The following is a 19,017-nucleotide window of genomic DNA, read 5'->3' on the forward strand; positions in this document are numbered from 1 at the left end:
AGAGGCATTTTCTAAAGCTTTTACCAGAGCATGAAGAGAGATGGGTAATGAAGGTTGTGCAGAGGCTGATGCAATCGCTTAAAGGATACAGTGGATGCATTGAAGGGAAAATGTAATGCACTGAGAGAAAGAAGGAACATAATCCACATGACATGTCTGTGTCAGGTTTATTTTACCTGCTGCGTGTTGTTGGCTGTGTAGGGCAGCATAGTGGACACGTGAAACATAATCTCATAGTCCTGGTAGCGTGTATAGAGGGAATGAGTTCCAGTTGAATCCGCTGCATAAGACACAGACATCACACAAAGAGACAGACAGGTAGAGATTTATCAAAATCAGTCTCTGAAAGACTAAGCTGTCGCGGTCTCGGTAAAATCTGTCCCATTTGCTGTTCTGTGCTGCTCACTGAAGGGAAAACAGCTCTGAGATAATCAGCAGTGACTATGCTATTTTGCAGGCATTACTCAGATTACATGAGGCTAGATAGGAGTTATCTGAGGCTTCCAGTGGTGCACTGATGCCCTTCAGATAATGGTGCTGCGACAAGGTGAGATGCAGCCAATAGATCTGGGTGTAGTGCATGTTTTCAGCTCACTCTTGTTGTCCAGCTGAGCTCGGTATTTTTCCCAGCCCTTCAGCCGCACCCGCTCCCCGAGCAGATCCAGAAACTCCTCAAATGCTGGTCCGGAGCTCTCGTTGTTGTACATGTCTTCCTCTGAGCTCTGCCCAGCCCGGCAGTACATCACCCCGACCTTACGCTGAAAATTTAACTGTAATAGAAGACAGAGGAGAACATTTTTTTTTATCCTGATTTGGATTTGTGTTCCTACTTTACAGTGGTCAAACTGTGATTTATTTATACACTAGAGCTCTGCATGGAGCTCCAGCTATTGTGCTATTGTTTCTTCATTCCTTTTTTAAACTTGTTGACATTAAACTGTTTACCTACCTAACACAGCACAGAGAGTGAACTTCAATAATTGTTCAAAACATAAAGACTACCTGCATGATGCCAGTGATTCATTTGTAAGGCAGAAAAAGTCTGATGTTATTTATCTATATTCAGTGACCTGCAAAGCTCTCTGCCAGACACATGCAGCAGTCTTTTTAGTATCACAACGCAGCATTACTCACCCCCTGTTCATCCAGCTTAAGCAGGGTGTCTCGGACCTTGGGCGAGTTAGAGGCCAAACGAAGGCAGTGCAGGTTCAGTTCAGGCATGATGAACTCCAGCAGCCTCTTGGGAGACAGGCCCCGAGGGGTGGTGTGACGAGCAGCAGAGGGCACCGACTCCTCCAAGATGGAACCTCGCAGTGTCTTCATCTGTGCAGAGGATTCACATTCAAGTCATCCAGTCAAATCAATTTTTACACACACTGAACCTGAAGAGAGCTTAGAGGAGAGGAAAAGTGCCAGATTACCTCGGTGGTGCGAAAGATGATTCTGTAATTGTACTGAGCTCCGCTGGAGCCTTCTTTCTCCTCCCGACGGAAACTGATGGCCACTGGACCGAGGCGATCGTCCATCCCAAAGAAATTCTGGTGTTCTGTGAGGACAGTTTAGTACAAAGTCTGTGAAACTGGTGGTGGTTAATGTATCACCAAATGGAACAGCGACAATGGAACAGTTGCTGCTAATTCTATTTAGAAAGATAAAACTCTGCTTAAGGCTTCTTTATTACCCATGGCATGTAGAAAGGCATTTTCCCTTCTTTTTACTGAAATCGCCTATTTATTAACCCCACTAAAGAGGGCTTAAATAAAACATAACTCTGAGCTCTCTTCACAATAAAATGTTTAAGACATCCTCCTTGTTCTGCTTCTGTCACTAAATAAGATGAGAAATTTGAGAATTGGAACTTCACAGAAAACTTTAGATTCAATATCACTGTTTCATTTACTGATATTTAACCCTTTAATAGGCTATGACTCTTTGACCACTTTCCTGGATGTAACTGATGTGTTGCTGTGGTTTCACAACGCTGCAGTGTGTCACATACCTTTCATGTAGAAATATTTGCGATAGTAATGGGCACCCAGATCAGCATGTTCTATAAAGTAGTTGCTCTTCCCCTGCTGCTGGATGTGACTCTCTCTGGGTTCCTCCAGGACAGAAACTGCATCATTGGGAGTCCTCAGGCTCGACCAGAGTCCCCGCCTGCCCTGGGATCGTCCCAGTCCCACCTGCTCTTCGCCTCCTGTCTCGTTGCGGAAGTGTGGGCAGCTGAGGAGGAGCTCGTTATCATTTCCATCACCTTCATCCAACAGCAGTGACTGTTCTGGGTCATCTGGATTTGCCCCATTGCCTCCCCCGCCCTGTGCAGGTGAGGACAGGGTGGACTGGGAGAGGGGGCGCAGCTGAGAAGCGGCTGAAGCCCCTGAGGTGATGTTCTTTTTCCGGCCAATACTGTCTCTGTTTGTAGCTGCCTCAGTGAGGTCAAAGAGGATGCTCTGAACATCATAGTGGGCAAAGTTCCTCACCCAGGCTCCGCCTCCGATGTTGTCATACGGGCCTGGTTGAGGGATCTGAGGGACCACAGGTTTGGACTTTTTACTGAGACCTTCAGGCTTTGGAGGCTTAGCAGGCTTTGGGGAGTCTCCTGTGGATGCAGACAAACCCCGGAAGAATCCATCAGGCTCTGGAGGGTTGCCCTGCAGTCCTAAAAGCAGAAAAGGGTCTTTGAAGCGGAGGGCATTCGGACTCAGGGGCCCTTGTTCACCTGTGCTCGGCTCCTGGGCTTGAGTCTGTCTCTCCAGTGATGACAGGCTGCCATATTCCCTGTGCAGCAGCACACCTGAGTCCCCCTGAGCACCCACGCACACCTTCTCACCAACCACTCGAGCTGCTTTACCTCCAGCCTTCCCGGAAGAGTCCAAGTCTCCTAAAGTTACATCACTGTTACTCCTCTGCATGATGTGGCCCCGTCCCACTGACCGCAGGTTCAAGCCCACGCGGCTCGGAGTGAGGCTGTCTGCTTCAGCTCCATCACCATCTCTCCTGGGCGGCCACTCCACTACACCTGCTTCCCGTTTTGGGTCGAAGTTGACATTGGTAATTGGTGGCCGCACATTCTGACGGCGAAACTTGCGGATGAAGAGGTCATCTGACTGCATGGCGCCCGACAAACCGACTCCAGTCCAGCAATGTCTTCTCCTCTCTGATCTCTACCAGTTAAATTTCTGTTTTGGTCTCTGTGGTGCTGTTGCTGGTGTTAAACTGGAACAAACCCTTGGGCTGTCATAGATGCCTCTGTGAAGCACCACACTTTTGTCAGTGAGTTCTTGAGTGTAAATGATGAAGACAGAGGAGAAGATGCAGCTGTTGCTTGCTGCAGGGGTCCATCCAGGTGTGCAGATGTGTGTTTACTCCAGTTGTGGGGTGCTCCTTCCTGTGGCGTGAGGATGAGAAGATCATCACTGAAGCCTGAAACCTCTATGGCCTCCGCAGAGGAGAGGCATAGTCTGTATCAACCCTTCTAACATGGCGTCCAGTCGTTTGCACTCTGCTGTGCCTCTAGCCTCCCTTCTGGTCTCATCCACTGTCAACCTGTGTATAAAAAAAAAGAAAGAGAGCCATGCAGTTATTATCAAAATCAGCAGCGTAGCATAAAGCGCTTTCAGAAAAAACACTGCATGCAGCTGATAAATAAGCAGCAAGCAGGCCTGACATGTAGTTTTATTTTTAAGTTATGCCTTGTACCTCTGTTTTCTGTTTTCTCTTGTTGTTATTCTTTCCTTTAGACACTTTCCGTTCCAAAGTTTCCCTAAATAGTTCCATAGCAAATCAAATGCTCACCACATCCACCCTGCACACGCTCACAATAGGCAGTATTAACACAGGGGAGGGGGCCTTCCTGGCTTCCGTGCCAGCATACAACAGAAATGAGTGCAAGCTGTCTCTCACCCTCACACACAGACCGTTTGTAGTTACTCCTGCACCACTAACAGAAACAGCGATAATAAATGGCAAATATCATTTGAAGCTAAAGAGTCATCGAGCTAAAGTCTCTGAAACATAGTGCTTCCTCTTTTTTTAAGTCAGAACAACATTAATTGTTTGAGTTTTGAAAGTAGCTTACCCGCAAAGGGGATTACGTTTTTAGCAGCCTGTTTGGATCATCACTTGTCGCCTGTACCCAGTCTTTGACCAAACTGACGTCAATCAGCTCATGTTGAAACCTTTTGCCGCTCTCAATGAGGTATAAGGCTTCTTCCTGTTGAGCTCTTTCACATGCATCTCCTTTCTCATGCTTGCAGCCTGAAGAGCAGGTGCAGTGGTGCAGAGCAGCCACCAGAAAAGACACACACACAGACAACACACAGACACACACACAGTCATGTTTCCATCACTGCAAATCATAGTACACAGACCTACACTGTAAGTTAACATAACCTATAGATTTGCACCTTAAATGTACACAACACAAAACAGCAAAACTCTCACTCTGTGCTGACTGTCCCCCTTACATTACAGTCATTTACACACTTTTAGTAGTATGTTAAAAGGAAGTTAAGTGACTGTTAGGATCATAGTTTATCAGTAGTTCCAACAGCGTGTCAAGATATGCTAATGAACATGGAAGATTTCATAGTATATCATTTAATAGACCTGTTAACACTCAGGGCTGTCTGTCAGCAGGAAGTGTCTCTGTGTCTTTTTTTTCTTTCAAAAAGAGGAAACCAGGCTTATTAGACTGTGTGTCTGGTACTGTTTTATACTAACTGCTTCAGCATGTGATCACAAATATGTTAGAAAGGGAACAGTTTTGTTCCTGAAGAGACAATAGTCTGATCCTGTGATGATCTTCCTATCTGACAACCTCAACCATTGCCTAGTTTTATATCAATAATAGATTTTGTTTCTGTTGCATGGCTATGTTTATGTGGTGCTTCAAAAACAAGCATGGGTTTATAATCCAGCCTTCAGTATAATTTGTGAGTAATTATTTTAGTACATCTCTCTGCAGGTCATTTAATTCCACAAATAGAACCAAAGACATGACTTTGGTGTCCTGAGTGTGGCTCTGCCCCTGGGTGTATATGCAAATGTTTATCTGATGGTTAGTATTACAAACAGCCTCGTTTGTGAGACACAGGAATGTGACTTCCGCATTTCAAAAATATTAAAGAGAAGATGCAGAACAATATTAAAACACATTTCCCTTTCTGAGATTTCCTGGCTGTGTGGCTCTCCATCTGACACATGAACACTGTACCTCTGTTCACAGTCTTGATGCTTTTGGCATTAAAAACCTGCTCATGTTTCTAAAATGTTCTCAAACAAATGATGTTTGTCTACGCCGCTCTGCAATCATTAGGCGCGGTATCATCTGCATGTTTTACCAAGTGCGAGCAATCAGTTTTCCCCTCAGTCTCAAAGTGGGAGTGTGGATTATTGGCAGCAGGTCCTTTTCTTTAAAAAAACAGTAAAACACAGATTCCCTTCATGTTGCTCCAACAACAAACTGAACTCCCAGGGTCAGCCAAAAACACTCTCACTCTCCACCAACACAGAGCACACACTGAACTTGGACACTCATCACTTGCTGCCTTTGTATAAAATAAAATAAATAAATAAATAAAATCACATGTTCCTGAGCTTCTTTAGACCCCCAACCCATGAATCAGTCCTTGTTTCCATAGCAACGTGTCTGGTGCCACCCTTTCTATGTCCACCAAAGCTTTACAATATCCCTGTTTACTCGACAGAAATGGCTCCATGTTAGTTAAACCAACCCCTCGACTGGTGACCTAGGTCATATTTCTCAGTTAACTATACGACAGAAGGAACGAACAGGGCAGGAAAGTGATCCTGCTGTTTTACTGCTCTCCTTTAAGGCATGAGATGATGATGATGGCTGACCTTCATTTCTCTCTCTCATATCTGCTTCTTGTATTGCATGTAGAACATAATGTGCTACACTTTACTGCAAACGGTTAACATCGTACTTCACATCCAGAAACATGAAGATAACGTCTGCAGTGTTTTTTTGTATCACTTTTGTTTCTCATTACGCACAATTAGCCGAGACCAGTCCAATCAAGGCAACTTCCTTGCCCTATATTTTTATCATTTTTCCAGAAGATATTTCTACATTTTAATTTTCATCTTCCCAACGAGAAGCATTAAAAAAACATTGAATTCTACATTCTCGTTGTTACATCTTCTTTGTCTCTCTCTGTTAATTACTGAACAGTAACCTGCTTTGAAAAGGAACCACACATAACTCACAGCATGACTCATAGCTACAAAGTCTGACGAATGTTTCAGCATCTACCCAGTAACCAGGGCTAAGATGCATTCATCTCTGTGAAGCTCATAAACAGACTCCATCTGAATCAGAATCAATCACAAACAGAAAGATGTTGGAAAAGCCAGTCAACGGTTATCTTACCATTTCTGCAGTCAGGTCATCAGTACATGTCACCAAACCTTTCAAGAGACCTCTCACTGAACAGAAACTATCATGTGGGTGTACCGCTATAGAGAAGTGTGTGATATACCTTACATAGAACTACAAAGTAAAGAGGAACTGAAGTTCTTCGTCCCTGCCCCCTCAAGTTTCTGCAAATTTTTTTTCTTTTGGAAAGCCATTGTTTGTAATTTCAGGGTGTTTCCTGCTTCACGCATCAACCTGACAGTGTAAATGTCACTGTACTGTGACTTCCCCAAGCACAAAAACAGCGAAACGTTTTCATTTATACACAAAATGATGAAGCATCAGCCTGATGTTTTCTTAGGAAACATCTGAACCAGCTCAAGAAGAAATGTCAGACTGGTTGGAACCAAACCCTTATCTGGTTGTTTTATAATAACAGGGCTGACTGAGTGGCAATAAAAATAATGTAAGGATATTATAAAGGCCTGAGACAACAAACAACAACAGGAAGCAGTTTTCAAAAGCTTTCAGTACTTTACAGCATGGCTTCAGTGATTCTCCATCTCATTGGTTTAAACAGCTCTCAGAACCAGACACAGCCATGTTATAGGTGTGTTGTATCATTTTCCAACATAAATACTAAACAGAAAACATCAGATGGCTGTCCATGCTGTAGGAAGATGTCAGTGCACGAGTATACTCTATTGCTGCTTGGATCCACATCCACACTGTACACACATTTCACTGTGTCAGTCACAGCTGACTGACACAGTGAATGCTTGACCCTTGGTGCTCCCTGAGCCACAACTCTACCACCACAGCACCAGACATCACTTGACCCCTCACTAGGATGCACAGAAGAAACCACTTTGTATTTAACTCTTGTTATTAAATATCTGGGTTGAAGGACAACACAGAACTGAGCTAGAATTCTCTGTAATTTCCATAATGTCTTCTGCAGCAGTCTCAAGATTCATTAAGATCATCCTGCCTTTCATCCTCACTGAAGCTGAGTCACCACATGACATAAACTTCCTAATAACTGCTCTGACTATTTCATAAAAATAGCTGTGGTGCTATTCAGTTTTGTGTTAATTAAAATAAAGTTTTTCTGTACAGGATTGAAAACCAGACATGCAGCTGATATATATATATGTATGTATATATATATATATATATATATATATATATATATATATATATAAATGAAGTTTAGAATGAAGTTAGTTAGGAATGAAGTTTAGATCTTCAAGTCCATCTCATGTAACATGGGAGCAAAAACAAAAGTTTATATTTTTGTTGAGTGTATATATATATATATATATATATATATATATATATATATATATATATATATATACACAGTATGTCTGGAGCATATACTGAGATCACAGGGAGTCTGCTGCCCCTTATGGTACACTAGTTTAACACAACTTTACCTCAGCAATGAAGAGATACGGATCAAAATGTCAGGCATTTGAGGTTTTAGATAAAAATGATCAAAAAATGATCATAATATGCACAGAATATAAAAAATGACCATAACAAAATATCCAAAGATGCCATAGGTATTTAGTAGCAAAGAAATTTGCCTAAATGTTAGATAGGAGATTTTGAAAACTCAGTGAGAGTCAGCCAGATTTTCAGGTGGAGCTCACCCTGAAGCCACGCCTCCCAATCACATGGACGCGCATTACCTGAAGATGAGCGGCAGTCTGTGACTTCGGCCATCATACACATACCTCTCTGGTGCGTGCAGAGCAGGAAGAGAGTGACAACCAGCCAACACTCCGTGCAGGGTCCACCCGGAGGATTGGCTGATGTTTTTAGTGTTTTATAGCTTCCACAGATGATTAATATTCTTCATTTTAATGCAAAACTGTCGAACTCATTGGGTACTATGAGATTGTAAAGAGAAGTTACACTAATTTAAGAAAAAGTGCATCAGAATGAAATCTCCTACCCTACCTTTAACTAGGCACGCTAACCAGGTAGCGCCGACATCACCCTGTAATACCACTGTGTACCACAAGATGGAATAATGAGTCAATGTGGGTTTGTCTGCCTTCATTTCAAAGAAGAATAAGGGACGTTTCACAGAGCGTTTTTTTTTTTTTATAAAGTCTATTGTCAATCACGTGACAACACAAAGTGAAAGGATTTTCAACAATTAATTTCATAATTCACATGGGAGGGAGGAATAACATAATGTGTCTCTTAGTACAGTGTTATTTGGGCAGCAACTCTTTGCACTTTTTGCACCAGCTTTACTTTGAAGGACCATCACTGCCCAGGGTGACCAGCAGGTTTAACTGATGACAACATGTGAGTCCCACTTCCATGTTAAGTCCAGGACAAGGTTAATGGGCCTCTGATGTACAATGTCAGAACACAAGTGGAAGTCAGATCAGAGTATTTAACGTACGCTGTTTTGGGGAAGTCATGGTCGCTTGACTTATTCTACACCCGCATCCTGTGAAACAGGAAGAGATGACTGACTTTTGAACTCCTAAGAGGATGAGTGTCGTCATCGTTTCTGCTCCACACTTCCACACCCACATCTGTCACACTGCAGCATGAATGGGCAGAATTTGACTTTCTGAAGTCAACTCAACCTTCAGCTCATGTGCTTTTATCATAATAACCACAGACGGTGCTGTCGTTTTAAGTGTTTAATGGCAAGAGAATGATAGCGTCCCGATCTAGACGATTGAGATCTGATCTGTTTTCCCTTCAGGTGAAGCTGTGGCAAGCGGCTTAACTGCTTAGCAGCAATTAGATCTGATCACTGACAAAACTTGCACTCTTACTGCAGGCTTATCAAATCAGTCTGCTGCAGCTGTGATGAAGTACTTGGCTTGCATGCACATTTTTGCAAGTCTTTCACACCGCAAAAGAGAAAAAAACATACACCATGATGGAGAAACAAGCACTGACACCAACATGTTGCAACATATGTGCACAGTTCAGCTCGTCTTCTTTAAGCAGTCCTTGTCTAGCTTCATAGTCTGGAGGTCAGGTGCTCCAGTGTCACTGTCCATCCTTATAGTTAAAAGCTGCCTTGCCGATTCTTAACCACAAGATCTAAATCAACTCCTAACAGTGATTGATTTTGGGAAATTTAATGCCAGGCTCAGTCTCACTCTCGGTATCGATCGCACTCAACCCTGCTACAGTTGAGATCAGGTTGCACTCTAGCTTTGCTGCTGAATATGTGACACTGAACTGAAGCGGCTGCAATGCTTTTAAGAGGGTAAAAGTGTATTAATGTGGCTGGATCTGATTCAGAAAATTAGTTCATTCTAATGCCCAACACTTGCTCCAGGCATCCTCAATCTTCCCCACTGACTCTCCCTCCTACCACCACCACCACCCCACTGCGGACAGTGAACTGGGCCAAGTCCAGAGGCTTATAAGTGGATGGCACTGCTGCACTCTGGTTTTTTTCTGTAATGTGTTTTATCTCCCTTTTCCATTCAAAGGGTTTTGCAAACGTCAGTCAAAGCTATTGCTCCCCGAAGACATACAGTATAAGCCTGCATCCCTGGCACCTGGTGCTTAACTGGACGATCAAAAAAAAAAAGGAGGACAGCCATCAAGGTGACAAGAAAAACAGCAACATTGAACAATGTTTTGCAGTGAGAGGCTGGTACCCACACTAACAAATATGAACACTCAGTAAAGATCTTTCAAGCAATCTTCCACACATTTGGAAAAAAAGAAATGCAATTATTATTAGAAATAATAAATAAACAGCTGTTAACAGTGGCACCTTGCCACGTACTGACTGTGTTACTGATTGTTTGCAAATGATCTTCTAATGATATGAAACTATTAGATGAATATAGTAGAAACCAGTTTTTATATGCACAGTCGCTTCAAACTGTTGCAAATGAGCTAAATCGAGCATAAATTGTATCATGCTTGAATCATATCCGTTGATTTTTATAATATTTGATAACATTAGCAAACAGGCCACCTGTGCTTAGCCTGCTAACAGTTACATGTAGTGTTGTTTAGTCTCTAACATTAGCTCAGGTGGCCAATTCGGAGACTGTATTACACATGCAAGATGACTACATATTTTTCTTTTATTATTTTTCTGTCTGGGCAATGATTACATAAGCAAATCAAGCTAACCATTAGCTGATGATAACTAATGGTTAACAGCAAAAAAGCAAACAGATGGATGCCATTGTAGACTTATTGAAATATTAGGTGGGGATTTGAAAGGTGCCAGGAGAGACTTCAGTCCTTTCAATAGAAAACAACCTCTCAGTGTTATTAAATGTACCTGAGATGTACATGGTCGGTTTGTTTTTATAATTGTATTATGGCATAATATATGTACTTATGGGGTTAAGATTTTAAGGCTTTAAGGTAATACAGATGTAAATGAAGCAATTATGACTGAAGCATTGCAGCTCTTGAAAAAAAATACACTTTTTTCTGTTGTTCTTTATGTTAAAACAGATTAAGAGACCTACATCTTTTATTTTTAAGGAGGGCATAATTAGCTCAGAAAATGTCTGATGAGGAACATGCAGTGATGCTGAATGCCTTTTCCTGTCAGATGCCGTCTTTGTCTGCATCCGTTCTGCTGTATGACACTGTTGTTATATGTAGAGGTCAAGACTTCCTCTTGTCTCTGCAGGACAAAGTACCCTCTCCACACAATCCAATATTTTTTTAATTTGAAGAAGAGCAGCCTTTTACTAGATGTGCCCTTCAAAAAATTTCTTCTGCCTAATACATTATTAATCAGGCATGGCGAAAGGGAGCGAGGATTACCATGATGTTAATTATTTATTGTTTGGTTGCTCTGTTGTCCACTCATTGAGGATGCGCACACACACACACACACACACACACCTTGCAGCTGATTGGTTAGGATTCATATCTGTATCTGACTTTTCTGTGGGGGGTGTGCCTTGTGTCTTACAGTAAAGCAGCCTGGTTTAGGTCATGTAACATGTGACTTGAGTAGCATCTGGTCCAGTTTCAGTTCTCTTTTGGCTGTCTTTATGTGAAGTCATAAAAAAGGGAGCACAGACACGGACACATTATCTGGGAGGCAGAGCAGAAAAGCAAATCAGTGCATGCAGACATTGTTTTCTATTATTCTAACACAAAGAACACTCAGTTAATGCAAAGAGGAAGTATGCTCCTTCTACGGTATTGTCCATATCAAAACCTGACTTCCTCTTGTAATAAATAGTACAAGCTAAAAAACTAAAGGGCACTCTAATACAAAACAAAACTCACTGCTATTGTTTCTTTAATCTACGTGCTGTTCTAAGACAGGAAAGTGAAGGTAACTCAAGCTATTGTTTGACATGTTATTTGCCATGACATCAATGCTGTGTGCTGGCAGAGCACTGCCACTTCCTGTGTATCTGAAAATACACCTTGTGGCAGACTATGTGTGAGATGGAGGGGCAGAGAGATTTAAGACCTTGATGTGAGAGAGAGCATGTGTGTCTTTGTGTGCCTTTGCTGACTCTATGAAACAGTGTCCAAGCCTTGTAGATGTGGCACACTGTCCACACAAACGACAGGAAGAGCAGCTGTCCCTCTGCAACCACCCCCCGCGTGTGTGTGTGTGTGTTTGACAGTGAAAGAAACTGACCCTCAGCTTCATGACTGTATCCATTATATGAAGCTCAACGGTTCACTGTCATCTGTGCAACCAGCTCTGAGGCAAAGGAAAAGACATTGCTCAATATTGCCTTAATAGCACTCTGTGGTGTCACTCTACCTTGTCTACTTTCAGAGGAAGAGACGCTAAGCCCTGCACCCATTCACTGTCCGTCCTGGAAATGTAGCCGAGTGCCCTTGAAATGGCTTACAAAGACAACACTGTACAAACTCGCCATTTTTCAGATTAATATCTTTGTTTATGGGAGCAAAAGAAAGGCTGTCCTCACTTACTCTCAATAGGTGCCGCTTATAGTCACTTGGCAAATGGCTGCCATCAAACTTACAAGCTACACTGGTTGTGCAAAGTGGACACAAATTGCTATCATTATTTTGGAGAAATAGACCAATGTCACGAAACACAAGAGACCCCCGTAAGCTCATCTGCTTTTGTACCTCACACAGACAAACCTGCCAACACAAAGGTTTCAAAATATACACCCACAAATCATGCAAAACGCATGACCCCTGTGTAGATATCAATGTAAATGTGAGCATAAACAGACTCTGTTTACGCTTGCAGGTGTATTTGTTTTTAGGTGATCCTGACAGCTGCTAGGTGAGCTAGCTATTGTTCAGCAACTGTGCAGATGCCCCTCCAGTAAAACAGAATGTGTCTTAGCAGGTGTGTGAAAAACCGACAATTTGTTTTTCTTTCTTTTATCTTTAGATATAATTTGCCAATATATGACATGCTGATGACTCATTTTGGCTGACCACTGATACCAATATAACATATTTTTCCACCCATTTGCAAAGAACATCAAGTGCGTCTCTCTGTGAGTGGAATTTTTACATGAAAGGAAACAGTGCATCCACAGACTCGTCATTATTTTTTCTTTCCTATGTGATTGTCTATTTCATGGTTAAACATCTAAACATGACATGAAATCTAAAAAAAAGATGCATTCAAAGCATCCAGCATCATCTAACCATTCCCTTAATTTGTTTTTTTTTAACCCCCTGTATTGAAATGTGAGAAATAAAATGTTCCTGCCAGCTTGTGAGGTTTGACTGCACGTGCACATTGCAGACAAGCCCTATGCTGCAGCTTCCCTTCTGCCTGGTGGCCTTGTGTCATTTACACCAGCCGTTCTGCACCTTCTGACCTACATAAAAAAAAGAGCAGCTCATGCACCAATATGCTAACTTCAGTGATGCAGATAGCGGATGATTTCCTGATTTGCTGTTCTGTGATGTTATGCGCACAAACTACGATCATAAGAGGAAACAGGTTCTGTGTGTCTGCAGGGTTTACACTTGTGAATGAAAAAAACACATAGTGTGGGACGCTGCTATGCATTCTGTGAATTACTAGTAGGCTCTAAAGCCTGTGTGATGATTCACTGAGCCATCACAGACAGAACCTGCAGTGGAGACAATTTTGTTTAATTATTTGGTTCTTTATTAAGGTATTAAACTGCCACATAACCTAATATCCGTGTCACATCCATTAAAAAAAATGACCAAGAATCAAACCAGTCCTACCTTCTTTCTTTCTCTATCACTAGATCAGTCTGCTTCCTGTATGCAGTTGCTGTTCTGCCCGTGTAAGTACTCTGACAATGCAACACTGAAGTGTATTGGCTCATACTGTTCTCTCCTCTCACTTCTTGATCAGCAGTGCTTTTAACATGTAAATGAAATGGTCCTAATGCAACTTCTTCCTCATAGCTGTGACAGGACAAAAAGGCTCTTCAGTTTAAATATAACGATCTCTAATATTTCACGTCGCATTATCCCCAGAATAGATTACTGCGTGTGGGTATTTTTAACACTCCTGTCAATGTGGGATGTTTTCTGCCTTTTTGATCTTTATTGAGCTAGCATGGCTGTGGAGTGACGTGATGCAAGCATGAATGGCTGGTCCTGGTCTGCTTTCAGTGGGCTGAATGCCCTTGAGTGCACTTCTCCACGTAATAGCTGTGAGAACAATGAGGAAAAAAAAAACTACTGCATGGTTCAATGTATGTATGACATAACTGAGAGGGACATTGATTAGGGACAATAAGCCTGAAAATGTTTCCTGGACAGCATTTTACAACATGTACTAAGTTGGCTGGGTTCTGGTAATGTGGGCCGCGTTCTCAGCAGATGCTTACATAAATATGTCTCATAAAGGCAGCAGCAACCACATATTTTAGGAGCATTACATCAGGGTTTTGTTGTCAGCACATGCCTGCCTCTATTTCTCTCGATCTGCATAGAGATTACAGTAATTCCTAAAACAACTGCAATATTGAAAATGTATTGAATTATCTTGTCAATGTATGACCACATTGAAACGTATTTACTTACAGAAGAAAAATCTATACACCCGCCTGTGAAAAAAGTGACATGGCGATGCAGATTGACTCAGCTTACCTGCATGTGAATGCTATAACTTAAGTGTCAGTGGTTGCTTCATGCCTTTAAATAGGTTTATATGTCATAAACCAACCATAACATCTGATTATTCCACTGAAGTATTTTAAAAAAAATCATCAGGAAAAACATCAAGGGATCTTTTAAAAGCTACTTTTTAAAATGAACACAGCAGCCCTACCTTAGCTGACACTCTAATCATGAGTCATTCTCCTGACATTTTCCAATGCTTTCTCCTATATGTGTGTAAAGTACTATGGGATTGATTACAAAAGGAAAAGAGCCTCGAGGCCTGATCTGCCGTTAAGATCACTGGCCAACAGCAGGTGACAGGTGACAACAGAGTCCATAAGAGGATCCACCCAGTGGCTTACAGTGCCGGCATCCTGCCATCCGATGTGGGGAAGGCTCCGCCTATCCAACTGCCTTCCTCGCTGAGCCCCCACAGGGAGCCTGCAGGGGTGTAGCTGTGCAAAATGGCTCCAAATGAGAGGGATGATAGGATGCTGACTCAGACTATAACAAAATCTGCCTAGTAACCCTGTGACATCTAGATCTCAGAGACCTGAGCTTGAATCTATGAACAACTTTGTGTTGTGGATGGCGCAGTGCACACAGAAGACAGCGGACTGTTTACAGGGGCCCCTTGCGACAACCAGGGGTGTCATTTTGTACAGAAACTCTCTGACCTAAAGTTTAAGTCCTGGCAGGCAAACAGCATCAGAAGATACCACCAACGTGGCTCCTGATGTCAGAGGGCACTCCTGGCATAAACAGTGACTGATGGAGCATGGGATTAGTTTATATGGTATCGTCAATAACAAACAATGAGAGCTGACCTCTAAATCTGAATCCACTTGACACTCATATGTACACAGCCAAGCTCTCTTAGTTCTTGTGTGGCACAGGAAATAAAAGTGGGACGATCGATGCACAAGTCTCCTGTGACTCTGCTCCCCTCCTACAAACCCCAGAAGAGTCCCACAGAGGGAGCCTCTCACGGGAAGAGACACCCATGGGTTGTAAATAATCGCATCAACAAACACAATGTCAACATTGTACCCGTTCCTCATTCATTTGAACATAAAACACAGTTACTGGGATGTTTAGCTATGATATGTCAATTAATCCATAGCCGTAATCTTTTCACTGATTTGTTATTTTTTCTTCGATTTGATGACAGTAAACAAAACAGTTTTTGCATTAATGAAAATAGTCATTAACTTCTGCGCTAATTCACACCTCTTATTACTTATCTTCACTGAGAGACAAAGCTTTGATTCCAAAGTTAGCAGCATGTAGAAAATCCTGTGGAAAATGTAGGAATCCATGTAGGAAAGCAGTTATGTTTGGCCAGATTCTAGACTGTTTAAAACTGAAAGGTGATGTGGCACAAAAGGCTTAAAATATCCCAGTAATGGTGTGCTTTTAAATCATATTTTAGTTTTGTGCACCTGCTCTATTGAAAACCTTCATAATTTTAATATAGACTGTAAATGCAGTTTAATGGATGGCAGCAGAAGAAAGGTCCACAGCAGCTGAGGTGTATGGTCAGGCCGCACACTGTCCGTGCAGACACACACACACATATTGTTATTTGCCATGATGAATAATAAGAATAACTATAAGGTGGATTTCCCCCCCAACCCACACACACACCACACTGTCCAGTCAAAGTTGACCCTGATGAAAAACATCTCAGCCTCCTGCCTGTCTCCACAAACACAATGCTGTCAGGTCACATCCAGCTATCCCACAAACTGTGTGTTTGTGTTTAAAAGCTATCACATTGGATGAGGAACCACGAAGCTCAATGTAAATTAAATGGCCCGTCCTTTGAGTGCACTGGCTTATGTAAGCTGCTGCTGCTCGTCTTCTCTGACCCCCCCCCCTCCTCTGTTCAGCTCTTCATCCCTGCTTTTCCTTCCCTACAGTCTCAAATAAACCCACACACAGCCCCATCAGTGCAGGGGGTGTGGAGGGTGAGGAGGACGGGGGAGGGGGGGCTAACTCCTGCATCCCTCATTTCTCTGCCACCTTGAAAACAACACCCCAATTCCGGCTGTGCTTCTCCATTCCATCATTGTCTGTGCTCATCACATGCAGCAGTGCTACAATCCCCTTTTATCCACGCAAATCCCAGCACACTGCAGACTGATGGCTTTTTTAATGTGTTTGAAATTATCTGGAATAAATCCTGATCCTCTTTTTGTTCCTGCATCTTCTTTCTGTCTGTGTCTCTTTCATTCTCTGAGTGTTCCTCCATCCACCCCCCCCCCCCCCCTTCCACCTTGCCCTCATCTGTGAGTCCTGCAGCCACAAGCGCTCCACAACAAGGTTTTGCAGTGTCTTCTGACAATGTCATAACACTGTTTTTAAGACAATATTGTCTCGTTGGAGGGTGCACAATGGAGGGAGACAGGAAGGATGATGATGGGGTGGGGGGGTGGGTTAGCGTCGGGAGAGAAGGAGGAGGAGGAGGAGGAGAGGAGGGCAGGCCCAGGATGAAATGCGACAAAGGTTGGGAGCTGGATTCAAATCCACAATGTTGCGTGTAAATGCTATGTACAGGGCACTGAAGACAATGCAGCTCTAAAAAGGTGATACCAACACAGCAGTGAGGGAGGCAGAGAGACAGGCGACATGCTCCCTGATATGATAATGCCAAGCCATTATTTCATATCCTCTGTCGCTCTTATACATTCTGTCTGTGCTTGGATTGTGTGACTGTAAGAGCATATGCATGCCTATACAGAGGTATGTGGCACACACAATGTGCAGCTCTATCCATCTGAATTCATTATCATCAGAAAGAGGGCACGGGGAGGCTGGAATGTGAATTCTTAGTACAGAAAGAAAAGGCTTACCTCCACATTTCAGTTCTGCTCGACCCTGCCTTGATTCATCCTGTTCCTCTCCGCCGACTCCCTCCCCTTCTCTCCCCATGACAGCATTTTTCAGCTATCTATCTCCACGGTGAGGCTCTTTCTCCTCCTCCCTCAGTTCCTCCTGTCTGATTTTTCTCTTCCTCTCTCCAAAAATAAAATGAAACAGCACACCACAGACACACTTCCCGATCTCGCTGTGTCTGCCGGCTCCTCTATTCTGTTGTTGAAGTCAAGAGGCAGGTTGATTTGTGCTGTCCTCCTCCCTCTTTCTCCCTCCCGTGCTGATTCTATTCCATTCACATCACACTAAAGCCAACCCCTCTTTCTCCTCCTCTCTCTCTCTCACACACACACAGCTTTGCCCAGCCTCTCTCTCTCTCTCTCTCTCTCTCTCTCTCTCTCTCTCCCCTCCCCCCTCCTCATCTCCTTGTCAGAGAGAGGTTGAGGCAGCAGCGGATGGACAGCAGCAGCCAAGAAGAGACCTTCTCTGAGTCTTACAGTGAAATTCATTGCGCATGAATGTGAACAATCTAATGCTCAATTTCCTTATGTAAAAAAACACATTCACACACAATGTGGCTAAATTATGCCGATGCAATGCGATATCAGTTATTCTCATTAATATATAGACTGCAACACAAGTCTCATTCTCCTGTGCCAAAACCAACATTTCTGCACAACAGAGATAATGACACAAAAGCCCACGGGCAAAGGCGAAGACGGCAGTGTGTGTTTGTGTCTGTGTGACAGTTTGTTTACTCCTCAAACGTGTGCTCAGTGTGAGATCATAACAAACAATCAACCTGCTTAAGAACAATGAGGACTGTGACAACACAGCTTGGCCTTTTCTCCCAGCACTATCTTAAAAAAACACACACATACCTGTGAATTTGGCTAAACCATCTGATGATGCTCTGGGACAGGATCATGCTGCTGAACCTACACAGCAGCAGAGCCAAGGGTCCGGCACCACCCCCCTAATTACTGCATGGAGTTTCGTCCTGACCGTACCATATGGCTGTGTGTGTGTGTGCTACGAGGTCAGCACTCTGGTCTGGGGTTGAGGTTGAGGTTGGGGGAGGAGGAGAAGGAGGAGGAGGAGGAGGAGGAGAGGCCTGCCTGTGTTGTTGTAGTGTGTGTCCTGAAGAGATAAGAAAAATACAGGCAGTTGATAGTAGTGAAAACTATTTTCTTAAAAACAAACATCATGCCTGCATGAGTTTGAAGAAACAACAATAAGCCAGTAAAAGGTCACCTATTATTTGCAATTCCATGCAACAATGTGGAGATCATTAATATTTTATAAAACAATATGAGCTCAATAATTTAAATAAAATCAATATATTAAAACCCTTTATTTGCACACTGATCCTGCATCTAAATCTAAAGACACAATCTGCACTTATATTTTAGGATATACTGATATATAAATATACATATATTTTTAGTGCTGGAGCATGATTTGTGTTGTCTGACACGAGGCAGACATAAACACCTCCATTAACACTGTGCTGCACTGACCCCATGTGGAAATGTTCCATTAAGACCAAGTAGACTCGGTGCTGCAGAGATAAAGGATCCTTGATAGCTTTTGTCTCTCATCACATACTTTTATGTAGCTCAGTGAGTGACAGCTACTAATGTATAGTTTTTAGGTCTTAAGTGCAGTGTGTGACAGGCAGTCACAGC

General features: G+C 42.8%; 1 protein-coding gene across 10 annotated transcripts in view; it reads right to left on the reverse strand.

Annotated features, from left to right (window-relative positions):
* The window catches only part of sipa1 (signal-induced proliferation-associated 1), a 29,654-nt gene extending 12,053 nt beyond the window's left edge, over positions 1 to 17,601 (reverse strand). For 5 of the 10 annotated variants that reach the window (XR_003671705.1, XR_003671704.1, XM_028420891.1 and 2 more), the window contains exons 1-7: positions 6,395 to 6,508; positions 4,079 to 4,257; positions 2,000 to 3,546; positions 1,422 to 1,546; positions 1,135 to 1,323; positions 596 to 770; positions 177 to 280 (exon numbers count right to left, since the gene is read on the reverse strand). Coding sequence is in view for 8 of the 10 variants with exons in the window: in XM_028420891.1 (XP_028276692.1) it covers positions 177 to 280; positions 596 to 770; positions 1,135 to 1,323; positions 1,422 to 1,546; positions 2,000 to 3,113 (1,707 nt within the window). In the remaining 2 variants the exon portion in view is untranslated. Of the gene's footprint in view, positions 1 to 176; positions 281 to 595; positions 771 to 1,134; positions 1,324 to 1,421; positions 1,547 to 1,999; positions 3,547 to 3,699; positions 3,837 to 4,078; positions 4,258 to 6,394; positions 6,509 to 13,564; positions 13,640 to 17,307 lie in introns of those variants that run through there. The other 5 variants (XM_028420892.1, XM_028420893.1, XM_028420895.1 and 2 more) reach the window with 5 other exon arrangements.
* Positions 17,602 to 19,017: the final 1,416 nt, after the last annotated feature.

Source organism: Parambassis ranga, chromosome 14 (genome assembly GCF_900634625.1).
Source record: "Parambassis ranga chromosome 14, fParRan2.1, whole genome shotgun sequence".
Classification (NCBI taxonomy): Eukaryota; Metazoa; Chordata; class Actinopteri; family Ambassidae; genus Parambassis; species Parambassis ranga.